At 50.2% G+C, this 13,454-nt stretch overlaps 2 protein-coding genes across 2 annotated transcripts; one reads left to right on the top strand and one right to left on the bottom strand.

Annotated features, from left to right (window-relative positions):
• DYNLT2B (dynein light chain Tctex-type 2B) lies at window positions 1-5,392 on the bottom strand. The gene is made up of 5 exons (XM_005142338.4): window positions 5,095-5,392; window positions 4,533-4,666; window positions 2,921-2,990; window positions 1,058-1,121; window positions 1-430 (listed from the first exon to the last, which is right to left on the bottom strand). Exons 1-5 carry the CDS (start codon window positions 5,160-5,162, stop codon window positions 383-385), a joined length of 384 nt encoding a protein of 127 aa, XP_005142395.1. The 5' UTR covers window positions 5,163-5,392; the 3' UTR covers window positions 1-382.
• A 2,145-nt stretch (window positions 5,393-7,537) lies between these two features.
• On the top strand, window positions 7,538-12,679 carry PDCD1 (programmed cell death 1). The gene is made up of 5 exons (XM_031043068.2): window positions 7,538-7,771; window positions 9,446-9,790; window positions 10,765-10,920; window positions 11,528-11,562; window positions 12,383-12,679. The coding sequence occupies exons 1-5, from the start codon at window positions 7,663-7,665 to the stop codon at window positions 12,599-12,601; spliced, it is 864 nt and encodes a 287-aa protein (XP_030898928.1). The 5' UTR covers window positions 7,538-7,662; the 3' UTR covers window positions 12,602-12,679.
• The last annotated feature ends 775 nt before the right edge of the window (window positions 12,680-13,454 follow it).

Here is a 13,454-nt window from a genome sequence, read left to right on the forward strand (position 1 = left end):
TACTAAATACATAGATTTTATTATCTTACATTTCTTATAAATATTTAATCCATTTCAGAAAATTAACAAACATAAAAGCAACAGAACCCTTTCAGGATGAAAGCTGAGTTTGCCTTAAAAACAATGGATGCTGGCAATACAGTTCTAGGACAAACCCAACACACTATATAATATTGAAGGGTGATTTAAATAAAGGACATAATAATACTGTGCTTAAAGCTATACTGATATCCACAAGGAAGAAGGTATGTTGTAGTGTGCAGAACAGACATGAGGCATGCTTTGTAGAGCTGTTATTTTGTTATGCTTTTGTGCAGTTGAACAAAAAATACCCTAAGGCATTCTCCCCCACCTCTGTCCTTCTGTGCAACATTTACCATCTTCAGTAGTAGAAGCAGCCAAATGCAGCTACTACACAAAACAGGCTGTCCTGAGGAAAACAGAAAGGCTTTGCGTTAGTGCAGGCAAGCTCTTTGCTAGCCTAGCTGCAAATGGCTGAGCTAAGGCAACACTTAGACCAGAGCATAACCCTGTCCTGGGGTAGATTGCACATTTCTGTCTCTTAATTAGCTCCTTACCTCACTTGTGGTGTAACTTAGCATAGTGTGTCTGAATGTCAGAAGTGCCTCAGTTTACTCTCTCCACACACCCGCAGGTGTCTAGGTGTCAGTTTAAAACAGTAAGGTAAAAAAAAAAGAAATAAAACCTTGGCTTTTGCTCAGTCCTGTGTTCCAGCTGTACTCCACATCAGCAGTTCAGCAAACCATGCAAGAAAATACTTTCTCTCCATTGATTCCTCTCCCCAGCTGTAAAATGGTGTGACTATAATGACTTTTGCACAGCACTATATGATCTACCCAAGAAATAAGTTCTACTATGTTGGATATGATATCTAAGTAAGTTTTGTGAATGAGGACGTAAATCATACTGTTTCAATAGTCTTGGTTCCTTCCTTCTAGTGGCTGTTTTTTTTTCTGCTCCATATTTAACGTTGCTCTGTCTCTCACACAAAAGCAAGTAGCTTTACACTTTCTCATGGTAAACAGTTGATACTTACGTTCATGAACACGTCGTGAGCACAGCTGTCGTTGTCAGCATCCCAGAAACATCGTGCAGCCATGCTAGACAAAGGACACAGAGTTGAGCCATCACCCACAAGGTTCACATATAAGGACCTTAGTGATCAAACTGAGATTCTTTTAAAGATAAGGGAAATGGGAAGAATTCTCCTGAATCCTAAGCCTAGATCCTCACTGCTAAATTCTTCCACATGCTGTAACCCCTTCTGTATGTGGATCAAGCTTCATCTTGAAACTCCTCAGCTATCAACCACCTCCACTGTAGAGCAGGGCTTGAAACCTCATTGCTATGGTGCTTAAGAGTCTTTGACTTCTGGCCTGTGCATATCAGTGGCTAATATAGCTTATTCGTTCTTGTCCCTCACCTCCTGTACCCTCATAGTACATACCCCCAACTTATTTATAGGGAGCTATCATATTCCTTGGCAGACATTGTGTTACTAGACCATGAGCAAAGCTCTTCTAGTCCTCAGGTATCTATATTCTGTGACCATCCTGCTGGCCTTTTTCTACACCTGCTTCAGTCCAAGCCTTACCTTGAAGACAAGCAACCAGGTTGTAACAAGGTATCACAAATGAGACCTCAGTGCTGCCTTGTCTAGGGTCATTGACACTCCCCTTTCCCTGCTGCAAATGCCCACCTCCTTGCTTGCCTCAGTCAGTCTCAGCTGACAGGGTCAATGTTTGTGGCACAGCCTGTTGTTCCTAGTCCCTAGACATACAACTCATTGTTAGAAGACTACTGAATTTAATCCTTTTCCCCCCCTCTCTCTTTTATTTAATTAGTTTTTCCCTATTGCCATAGCTCTCAGGGTTACTCTGCTTTTTATTCAGTCCAATATTCCACTCTACCTCTGGAATACCCTGTTTTCCCAGTATTTTGCATTAAGGATGTTAGCAATCATGCTTCAGTCTCACCTCCTGCCTATTGCAAACCAGAAAATTTCCCCAATTGCTCTATCAGCCTGTGTTGCTCGGCTTCACCTTTCAAATCAGACCACTTCATTGAACCATTCACTGCTTCTGAAGCAGTCTGCCTGCAGACAGGCATTCCTAACAAAAGCCTGAGCAGCAGGTATAAATATTTCTTCCTGACCTCCAGAATACTGAGGCAGCAGATCTGAGTACAGCTCTGCTGCACTTATCTTCTGCTGCGCAATCACCGGCCACAGTAATAAAGATAAGCCCAGCAGATAAAGCACATAAACCTTGTGAGCTGTTCTCTTTCGTTTTCTCCCTACTCACTAGTAATGGAAAACTACAGACCACTACTGCAGCCGAAGAGGAATTCTTTTGTGCAATTGCAGTTATCTGGAGCTAAACTAGAACTTTGTCTAGGCTTGGTTCCCATTACAATATTGTATAGGGATTATAGAAATGTAAACTTCTTAAATGCCTACCTGGGGGGATTAAATGCAAAGCAAGAATTTATGGAAATCTGGCTTTAGACAGAAGTGAGATACTATGGCTTTTGTGCTCCAGCCAGAACATGAGAATGGACTGGGTGTGTGCTCTAGTTCATAGTGAATACAATTTAAAATGCCTTTCTGCAACACTCATCACAAATACTTTTCATCATTTCTGCTTGCTAAGAACCCCTGTACAGCCAGTTATCATGAGGTAATTCAAACAGGCACAATCCAAGCTCTCACTTGCCACTTAAAGAGAAAGTGCTTTACACTTTATCATCTGCAGAGAGAACTTTGTACCTAGGAAAAAAAAACCAAGCAAGCAAGCAACCAACCAACAAAAAAAAACCCAACCCGAACCCAAACCCAAACCCAACAACAACCAAACCCAACAAAATTTATAGAAATGCAATTAGAAGACTCAAAACTTACTTAACTCCTTCTCCTCTCTGCTCTCCAATAACGACCTGCACCACCATTTTGTACCTGTCAAATCCCACCTCTGAAGAGAGAGAAAAAATCATAGTGAGAGCAACTACTTGTTTAAAATAGGAGCCCAAAACAGGGCCCACAAAGCTAAAGGTTTCTACAAAGCAAGTGTCTTGTACAAGCCTATACATTGGCAAAGCGGACAGACTACCTTGCAGCTTCATCTTCCTAGGTACAGAGTACCATGATTTTATTGGAGTAACAGGGTGAACAGGGTATTAAGCATCTGTCAGAAGATGCATCTAAGGCAGAAGACACCCCTGAACAGCCACACAACTTGTCAGCGTTCTACCTTAACAACTTTCAGGAACTGAACACATAAAAAGAATGGTGGAAAAATCCAATTTGAAGAAAGTTGGTTTATTTTAAAACTGTTCTTATGCAAAAGCATTGTAGAGATTCTTCTGCCCCATAGGTGTTTCCTTTACTTCTCACTGGGGATAAAAGGACACATAAAAGCATATGTGGGTGTACGTTATGTGTCTGCAAAGATATGCAGTTGCTTTACAGCAGTAAAGAAACACTTTTGGAGCACAGGACAGATCCAATCAGGCCATGGCAATGTTCCAGAAGTGAAATGAGAACAAGCATGTTTAAAGTAAAATATAGACCCTAATGCCTATCTTCAACAAATCAGTGTCGTGGGAAGATTCTAGTACACTCTTTTCACTGGAGGACTGAACACTATGTGCTGGGTTTGGTAACATCCACCCTGTCAATGCTCATCAGAAATGCCAGCTAATACACTGGGCCAGTCTCACTTCAGGCTACTGCGACTGTGTTTACAGATTCCTGAAGCCAAGACCTGTGCATATTAGCTCAGCATCAACTCGTGCTGGGACTATAGCTGCTGCTGGCTTTAAACAGATGTGTAACTCTGGGAGAAGTGTAAATTCAGGGTTCCTGCCGAGGGTGACAGTAGCTCTGTGCACCATGTCAGGCCAGCCCAGCAGATGGAGCACCAGCCTGTTCCCCGGAAGAAGACCAAAAAAATCGTGACTGAGCCAACACAAGTCTTACTCTAGCAGCATATACAGGAAACACCTGATGGAGCCTGAAGTTTAATTCTTGAACTCAAATATGGTGGAGGGCATCCTGCGCAGCACCACCACAACCCTTCCCAGTGCTGTAAGGCTGTAGTCACACGCCTCCTTGGAGAATTCTCTCCCCCTTTGCTGCTCCCACTGAGCCTTGTTCTGATCTCCCTGTTATTCCACTCTGATGCAACTCTGATTTAACTTGCAGCAGGAAAATAGCAAGAATGGTTCTGCTTATTGAAGCAAGAAACAATGAAGCATCACTTCTTCTTTCTCTCTAATGCAACTTCTTCCCCCTCCAAGGCTGACATCCCACACCAGCCAGTCTATATGAAAACAAATCTTGTCTACTTGAATTAGGCTTCTAGTTCTGCAGGCAAGGAGCATATGTATATATAATAGATTGTTTCATGACAGTAGCCTTGAGTCAGTCAGCAGGGAAGGAATAGGTTTCAAGAATAAAGGAAGGTTCTGTTAAAAGGGAGAGGACACAGTAGGAAATAAACAAACCTCCTTACCTTTCAGTCTGTCTTTTATTGTCTCTGATAAAGACACTGTAAGCTGAGGCATGTCGTTTGGAATGTACTGTACATTGGCCAGTTTCTCCTTCAGTATTGCATGGATGCATTCCTTTACTGTGGATGATTTAAATCTATCAGGGCAATAAAACAGCAAGAGAAAACCCAGAAAGTTCACACTATGTGTAGAAATATATGTAACTTCCACATATTATAGAAAAATTACAAATTAAAAACCACGGGGGAAAAAAGCCCAGCTGAGATAGTTAACCAGCCCTGCCACAAGCAGAACAAAACATAGGTGTGAAACCAGCCCCTCTGGCAGCATCCCCTGCCTGTGCTCCTCTCCTCACACACCCCACACCCCCCCTTTATCTAGTGTCAAAATTAGCCTGGGTCCCCATAGCCCCGGGGCTCCCCCATTCCTACCCCCAGCGCACACAGCCCCATACCAGCCCCCGAGGCCCAGGGACACCCTTCCCGACAGCCCCACCACAGCTCTCCGCGCCCCGACCCACAGCCGCCCGGGCGCCTCTCCGTTCCCGGCGCACGCTCGGCTCACCGGTGCTGGACGCTGGCCCGCAGGCTGTACGTGTTCCCGGACCCACCGTCCAAGCCCGGGTCGTCCATGGCCGTGGTGCCCCGCAGGCCTCCCCGGCGTTGGTTACTGTGGCAACCGCACCACTTCCGCCTCCCGCGCGTCACGCCGCAACTCACGGCGCTCGGCGCGGTGGTGCTCGCCCTTGTCCGCGGGCCCCCGAGGGGATGGGCGCCGGGGGACGTGAGCGTGGCGGGAGGTCAGAGCGGGAGGGGCAGCGGCTGCCTTCCTGCGCCAAAACCGCTGCGGCCGCACCCGTGCCCGCTGCCTCTGCCGGGCTGCGGGGGCTGTGAGCTTGGCCGTGAGCACTCCGGTGCCAGCAGGGCAGGGGCCCCGTACCCAGAGATGTAGAGGGGTGCGGCAGTGTCCCGGCCCCAGGAGCCTTGCTGGGGCAGTCCTGGTGCTGCAGGGGCAGTGGGGGCCGGCTTAGGAGGGCGCCGCCTGAAGTTGCTGTTAAGGAGCCTTTTCCCCCAGTTCCTGCCTGTGTGTTGCTGCTGCACCCTGTGCTCCTCTCCTGTCTCTGATCCATACTTCCAAACCATCAGTACAGAGACACCAGTCTTGCTCCATTCTTCCAGGAACTTCTTAAATCTTCCAGAAAGGCGTAAAAGTGTCACTCCCCAATACCCCCCCATCCAGTCACATCCTTGTGCCCTTTTCCCTGCCCACAGCTTCTGACTGTCCCAGGGAAGGCTGCTGAGTGGTGGCCACCTCCTGAGAAGCTGACTGACATCCTTCTTCCTTTACTGTTTATCTTGGTGCAGCAATATCTGTGATGATTCTTCCTACTTGCAGTGGGTGATACTGGTAAGAAAGGTCCCCTAGTGCGTCACCCAGCTTCACATGGAAAGTGTGAAGGTGCAGCTGGTGTCAGTGTGGAGCATGCTGCTGCTGGGATGATGTGCAGCAGGGCTGGGGCACTGAGCGTCTGTGGGCAGAGTGCTGCCTGGCCTTGCCACTTGGGAAACAGGAGGTTTTGAGTTTTGCTTGGGATGCACAGATGCCTCTCAACTCGTGCTAGGTCCTGCCCCAGCCTGCTCTGAGAACAGGTGGGTTGTTGGGACCATGAGCAGCAGCAGCAGCTCCTGATTTCCACAGGCTTTAGAAACACCATTTGCTTGAGATGGTCCGTGGGAGCCCTCAGTACCCTTAGTGGCTGGGCATGAGCTCTGCGTGCCAGCAGAACAGGAACAGCACCCCGCTGCCATGCCGAAAGTGGTGGTGGCCACAAGCCATACGTGTGTGGCAACCTTGCATTGCAGTCGCCATTGCCCTGCCCAGGCCCTGCAGATTTCTGCTTGGTAAAGGAACAGTTCTGTGCCTCCGCTCCATTCCTCCGCTTACTCACCCCCCCGGGGCTGCTGCCTTTCTCCTCAGTGTCAGCTGCTGCTGCTCATGCAAATTGTTTGCGTGTGCCTTCCTAATTTCTGAGAAGTATCTGAAAGACCTCACCGCTCTCCTTGTTTATTTGCAAACACCATTAACCGTTTCCTCTTCCTGCCCCAGCCTGCTCCTCTCCTGCCTGGGTCAGACTGACAGATGTGAATTCAGTTAAACCAAAAGGGGAAGGTTCTTTGGGACCTGTGGGTCTCTCTTCTTCAGCCTCTTCTGATGGTGAATTGTGTTCCCCATCTCAATTGGGAAGCTTTGATTTCCCTGGGCTTTGAGGACATTCAGCTCTGGCCTTCACCTGGCTCCATCCCAGTTGTTCGATCATTGCTTGCTTTTTCATCTTCCAAATTTTTAGTGCATGTTATATACCCCAGATGCTTTAAAGCCATTTTGGGACTGACCCTTGATCCTTTGAGGTGGCTGTGTGCCCCAACAGTGAGGGCTGTAGGAGACCAGGGTCTTGGCCAGACCTCAACTGTGGCAGTGGAACCCTTGCCAACATACTGAGCAGGCTTCTTGTTGGGGGAAAAAGGACATTGTGCATCAGAAAAGTGGTGAGATGTACTCACTGTAGTTCCTGTCTCTTAGTTTCAAAGAACAAACTGTTTTCTCCTCATTTTTCCTTCTCTCCCATCCCTTCTTGTGGGAGCAGGCTGCCAATAGGCACCCCATGGCTGCACAGACCCTGCCTGGCTGCCCAGTGCCACATATCCCCCCCAGCACCACACTGCCACGGGCACTTCATGTAAGCACCCATGGATGCCTGTGAACCCAAGTCTGCCCTTTCACTTGTGAGCCAGGCTGGAGCTGAGGGTGTCCCCTGTGGTCCCTGCTTGTTCCATCCCTGGGAGCTTTCCCCCAGAAGTGCCTGTTCCCTCTGCTTGGTGGCCATGTGTCTGTGTGGGAGCACATGGGAGGGGAAGAGGCCAGGACTGGCTCAGCTGATCCCTGCCTCCGTGGGGAGGAAGCAGGGGGCGGGAGGCAGATGGGTTTCCCTCTGCAGCAGAGATGGGCACGTTTCATTTCCCCAGCTCCTGCTGTGCACGTCAGAGAACAAGCCTCCGCTGTGGGGAAGAAAGCACAGAGAAGAGCTGGGGTGGCACAGCACCTCTGCCCAGGTAGAGGACTGACTAGCTCGCCATGGCTCTGGTTACCTCGAAGACAACGTGGGGCAGCATGGAGGTGGCCCTGACCAGGCTCTGCATTGTCCTGCTCTGCTGTGGCCCTGTGCTGGCTGGCTGCTGCCGGGGTAGGTACCGGAGCATGGTGTGGTTGTGACATGGCATGTGTCGTTCACAGCCAGTGGAAAATGTCTATAGGCTGGGAGCTTTGTAGTTAAAAATAGCTCTGGCATCAAGGAGGCAGAAAACCCAAACCTTTTGGGTACGTGTGGCTGAAGCAAGTGAAATGGGGATGCTTGGTGTGTAGAAACAGGGTTAAAGGATGGAGAAGGTGACAGGGTGCTAGCCCATGATGGCAGCACCGGAGATGTGCTATGGGCGCAATTGTCTGGGGTTTGATGTTGAGCCTCTGGGTTTGCCAGTGCCATGCCAGGTCTGGGGTTTTCTGCTCTGGGTCTCACAGTTTCTGTCTGCACCTCCTGGTTTAGACTTGACATTGAGGAGCCAGGGTCCTGCATGTACTTTTGCTCAGGGTGAAGTCTGGGAAGGAATGGGAGCCAGAGGGGAAGGAGTGAGTCTGGGCAGACCGAGCAAGAGCATGGTTTCATCAAACACTGTCCCCACTTCCTCCCAGCCCATTTCTTTCTACGGTCACTTTGGGTGTTTTCTGCCCCAAGGGTGGATGCAGGTCTGGGTGTCCCTTGAAGCAGGTGTTACCTTTGATGCTGAGAGGATGCAGGGAAACATGTAAATCCATCCTCTGTTTTCAGAAATCATCTAAGTGCTTCACTCATTGCTGGCAATGGCACTCATTAGGAAGAGCCAAGCCTGCAGAATATTTTCTATTAAACACAAGAAACCCAGAACACTGCAAAAACTACATCTCTCAGTGTGGGCACCTACCTATCAGTGGCTGTTTCTGAAAAGAGAAGATAAACTTCTTAACGGCAGGAACTTTTCAAACCACTGGCAGTTTGAATTGCTTGGTCAGATAACCCATGTGAAAAATGCTTCTTGCTTTTTCTTGTTCCAAACCAAAGTTAATGCAGCAGCTGCCTTATCCTGCTAGATGGAGCTGGCTGATCTGGGATGTTGTGAGCCTGGGCTGTGTTAGCATCATCCCCTCTGCCTGCATGGGATGAACCCACTGGGTTCACAGGATCCCCTGGTGTGGTTGGCTGGTTGCTCCTGTACATGGCAGGAGCTGGAAAGGGATGGTTACTGTAAGCTCCAGGTTCCTCTGCCCTTTCAGATGGTCTCAGGCTGGAGATGACAAATACAGTGCCCTGGTCAACCCCTGCCCATGCTGTGTCCCAGCACAGAGAAGTGGGCAGACCTGGAGCACCCCACAGGCAGCTGGGCACACAATGGTCTACACTGCAGGGTACTGCCCCAGGCTAGGACTCAGTCCTGGTGGTCCCTCTGCTCACTTTCAGAGGCAGCATCAGCTGGAGGAAGGATGACTCAGACATTTACACACAGTATAGATTTAAAAATAATATAACACCCTACGTCTGTTTTCCCTGGTACAGGGAACCCTGGTTCAGGGTTAATTTTAGGTAGCCCAAAGCACAATTTGCTCTGCTGAAACCAATTCTTGGTATAGTTACTACCCAAGGATCCCCCTCCAGCTGGCAGGCACAGGCTTGGGAGGCGAGAGACAAAAGCTGATGTCGCTGAGATGAAGAATGATGCCTCAGACTGGGCTTGCATCCCTGATTCCCAGCAGGGAGTACAGCTGTTTTCTGAGACCTGTGCCTGCTGTAACCATGTCTGTGTGTTGTTTCCTCTCTTCCAATCAGTGACCTTCTTCCCAGCAATGTTAACTCTCCCTGCAGGTGGCTCAGCCACCTTCTTCTGCAATATCTCCATGGAGAACGAGTCCAGCTCAGAGTACAGCCTCAACTGGTACAAGGAGACTAACCACAGCCAAGCTCAAAAAATTGCTGAGATCAACCCCCAGATCAGCCAGATCAACAGCCAAGTGAAGACAGAGAAGTACCTGCTCACCAACCATGCTCCTGCCTTCAAGTTTGAGATCCTGAACCTCCACCAGAATGACTCAGGCTCCTACTTCTGTGGTCTGATCACCTTCTTTGAAGATGATAATGTGATGGAGAGTAGTAGATCCCACCTGGTGGTCACAGGTCAGCCCGGGGACTGAGCTGATGGGGACACATGGTGCTCTCCCCAGGGCATAAGGCAGACACTACCATGCTGGGAGAGGACCTGCTGTGGACCAGGGGAACACAGCTCTGTCCTTTCCCCTTGCCTTTGCATGCAGGGTTGAGGCCCAGGAAGACAGGCTGTCCTCCCATATCCACACTGCAGCTGGATCTGGCCCTGAGGCCAGAGAGCTCCATCCTGCTAAGGTGGTTCTGCTAGTGATGTTGTAGAGAGCAGTGAGTCCTGACTCATGGATGGTGGCAGGAGACCAGCGTAGGGAGCTGCTTTCACTCACACATGGAGGCAGGAGATAAGTGTAGGGAGCTGCCTTCACCCTGAACAGCCCCTACGGGGATAGGGATTGTGTTTGGGGTGGTGATCAGACCTCAGACCCCTCAAACAGCCAGTGTTGGTGTAGATGGTGTTGTTGCAAAACCATGCCCTGGGAGGGTGTTGTAGCCCTATGGCGTGGGAGACTGAGATCTTGCAGCAAGATCTGCCATACTCTTGCCTGGCAATGTGGGGGTTTTGTGGGGCTGAAGGTGACCTTTTATAAAAAGGAAGAACACTGCAGAAGTCAGTGTCTTTCACAACATCTCTTCCCAATGTGAGCTGATGCGGTGCTGGCCCAAGAACGTGGTAGCGGTGGGGAGGCTTGCCTGGCAGGGAGTCACGCTGCAGGACTGCCTGTGGGTGCAGAGCAGTGCCCTGGCCCCCTGCATCCCAGCTCTCAGTGGTGTGGGATCATCATCACCTGTAACAGGAAGGAACAGGACATGGTCAAAGCATCCCCCTATGTCAGCCCAAAGTGAGGGCCCACGCAGGGATGGCAGGGCTGTAGCAGCCTGCCCGGGACCAAGCCCTTTCAGGGGACAGCCCTCATGTTCCCTGGTTGCCTTTCACAAGGACTATAGAGCCCATTTTACACTCCTGACTTGCTGTCTTATTCCCACAGCAGCCCCTGAGAAGGTGAATGCTACTGATGAGCCTGAGATGGACAAAAGCAATTCCCCAGACTATATCAAGGCCATGCTCCTGGGGATCCTGTTGCTGGTTGGGGCGGTTGTGCTGCTGATCTTTGGCTACCTCACCATCACGTACAGGAGAGGAGGTATGATCCTCTGCAGAGGCCATGCTGTGCCAAGGGTCTGGGTTCTTCCAGGGGACCTGATGGATGATGCTAATCCAGAAAGCCCAGCTGGGACCTTGGGGCAGCCAGATGCCTGCAACTCACTGGGGTACATGGGCTGGTTCAGTGTGCTAAACTCAGCTCTAGCATGCTCCTATGGGACAGGTATCTTCATGCCTAGGGGATAAGGGTGCTTTTGGGCCCTGCTTGCCCTTCATAGAGACCCCAGACCACATGGTGTGGCTCTGCACTACTCATTAGTGTGGTGTGTAGCTGTAGGAGTCCCTTCCATATACCTTGTATGGGCACCTTGGCGCTCTCATCACCACCCTGCTGTGGGCACCTGTGGGGCTTTCCCAGAGGTGACCCCCGAAGAATTGCACCCCACTAATCCTAATTAAACCCTGGGCTGGTATCACACTTGTCTTTGTAATGCTCAGTGTGTTAGATCCCAAGGGGAGAAGGAGGAAGTGTGGTGCAACGGTTGTGGTGTCCAGTGCTTTCGCAGGACATGGGGACTGGGTCAGCCCCAGATGCTCATGCTGTCTTGACATGCAAGCATCTTCTAACCAAACGTGTTATTTTGCAGATATACAGAAACCACAAAGTGAAAACACGCCAGTGGTGAGTTTTCTGTCTTAGAAGCCCTGCCGTGTGCTTCAGGGGAGCATTGTGGCATCGCTGGGGTGCAGGGCCTCCCTTTATCAGCCTTTTACAGGCTATTTGCTTCTTCTGTCTTCTCTGATGCTGCTTGACCTTTTCTGCACAGCTACAATTGCTTTTCTGCACCTCCAGCACAGCCCATCACAAAATTAAAGTATCTGGGATAGGATGGGACCTCTCTAGTTCAACCCTTGCTTGAAGCAGGCTTATCTTTATCAGTGGATTGTGTTGCTGTAGAAAATGGGAGGAAATATGCACTACTTCCTCCCTCTCCCCAATTTATTAAGCTAAAATTTATTTTTCTGCAGCTAGTATCTGTCTCCTCTCTTTCTTTTGCCAGGCACCTCCAGGAGGAGTCTTGCTCCATCTTCTCTGCAACCCTATTAGGTAGCTGAAGGCAGCAAGTAGATCCCCTTTGCTCCCTGTCTCTCTGAGCCGAGCAAACTCAGCCCTGTGCTCTTCTCATGCACCCCATGCCAGCTCAGACAGGTGGGAAAAGGGCTCCTAGCACCACCCTGCCTTCTATGACTGGGTAAGCAGGGACCCCAACCTGCCTGCAAAGACGGATCACATGGCTTCAGCAGTTATCCCAAGGCTCATGGTCCAGTTTGTCTTAGCAAATGCTATCCCAGGTCTGTGTGTCTTTCTGCTTTGTATAGCTCTTGCCCTTGTCCTACTGGAATGCTTCAGAGCTGGTTTTGGCACTTGCTGTAAAAAGGTTTGTGCTGGGGATGGCAGGTACATCTGGATGATGAATCACCCCAATGGAATTTCCTTGCAGAAGGAAGAGAAGCCCCCTGTGGTGTCCGTGTCCACTGTGGACTATGGTGTGCTGGAGTTTCAGTGTGACCAGCACATCCAGGTCCCCCCTGAGACCTCACCAGTTGACCAGACCGAATATGCCACCATCATCTTCCCAGAGGAGAAACCTGTCACACCAGAGCGGGGGAAGAAACACCTAGATGAGAGGATGTGGCAGCTGCAGTTCCAGCCCTGCTGAGGGCTGGGGTCCCTCCTTGCTTGAGGAGTGCAGGCAGCGACAGGCTGCCCTGGCCCCTCACTCCCACCACAGGTTGTAGATTGGAAAAGTCCAGTGTGCCAGGACTGGAGCAAAAGGTGCTGCTGCTGGACTTGAAATTGGACAGTCCTGGCTGTGGTGGGACCATGGCCATGGGGTGGGTGCCGGGAGACAATGAAGGTCCCTGCAGGGTTTCTCATGCTGCCTCTTCATACAGGGCAGGGAGAAGGGGCTGTGGCAGAGCAGTGATTTACACCATGCTTCAATTTTCTGCCTCCACCTGGGGTTCTCTGGAATGGACATGCTCCTTCCCTCACCCAGGTCTGACCAAAGCATGACTGTGGGAGGAAATCCTGGAGGCCAAAGTGGGAGTGGATCCTGAGAGATACTGCTCAGAGAAGCCTGGGCCTGAGGGATTCTCATTGCCCAGGGCAGACACTGCCTTGTGTACGGCTATTTAAAGAAGCCCCTGGGAAGAGGGCAGCTGGCTCTCCTCCTGCCTCCAGGCACTTCCCTCCTCTGCAAGGGGGGGAAAATATCCCCTTGTCCCTCCCCCCAGTAGGTGGGAGGTGGATTTGGCTCAGGGGTTGAATAAAGGGTTTCACACAGGGGGAGTCTGTTGCCTTGTGATGGCAGGCTTGTGGGCAGCCAAATAACATCTCTTGGCAGCATGCAGGCGAGAGCTGGGAGGCGGCAGCATCTGTTGTGGTTCCTGGGCCTCTCCATACCATACACAAACTGCTCTTCCATGAAGCTGCTCTTAATAATGCAGAGAGGCTTCCACTCTTATTCTTCTCACTGTTGTATGAGCTGGTTACTGGGGTGCAGCTGCAAA

Source organism: Melopsittacus undulatus, chromosome 6 (assembly GCF_012275295.1).
Source record: "Melopsittacus undulatus isolate bMelUnd1 chromosome 6, bMelUnd1.mat.Z, whole genome shotgun sequence".
Classification (NCBI taxonomy): domain Eukaryota; kingdom Metazoa; phylum Chordata; class Aves; order Psittaciformes; family Psittaculidae; genus Melopsittacus; species Melopsittacus undulatus.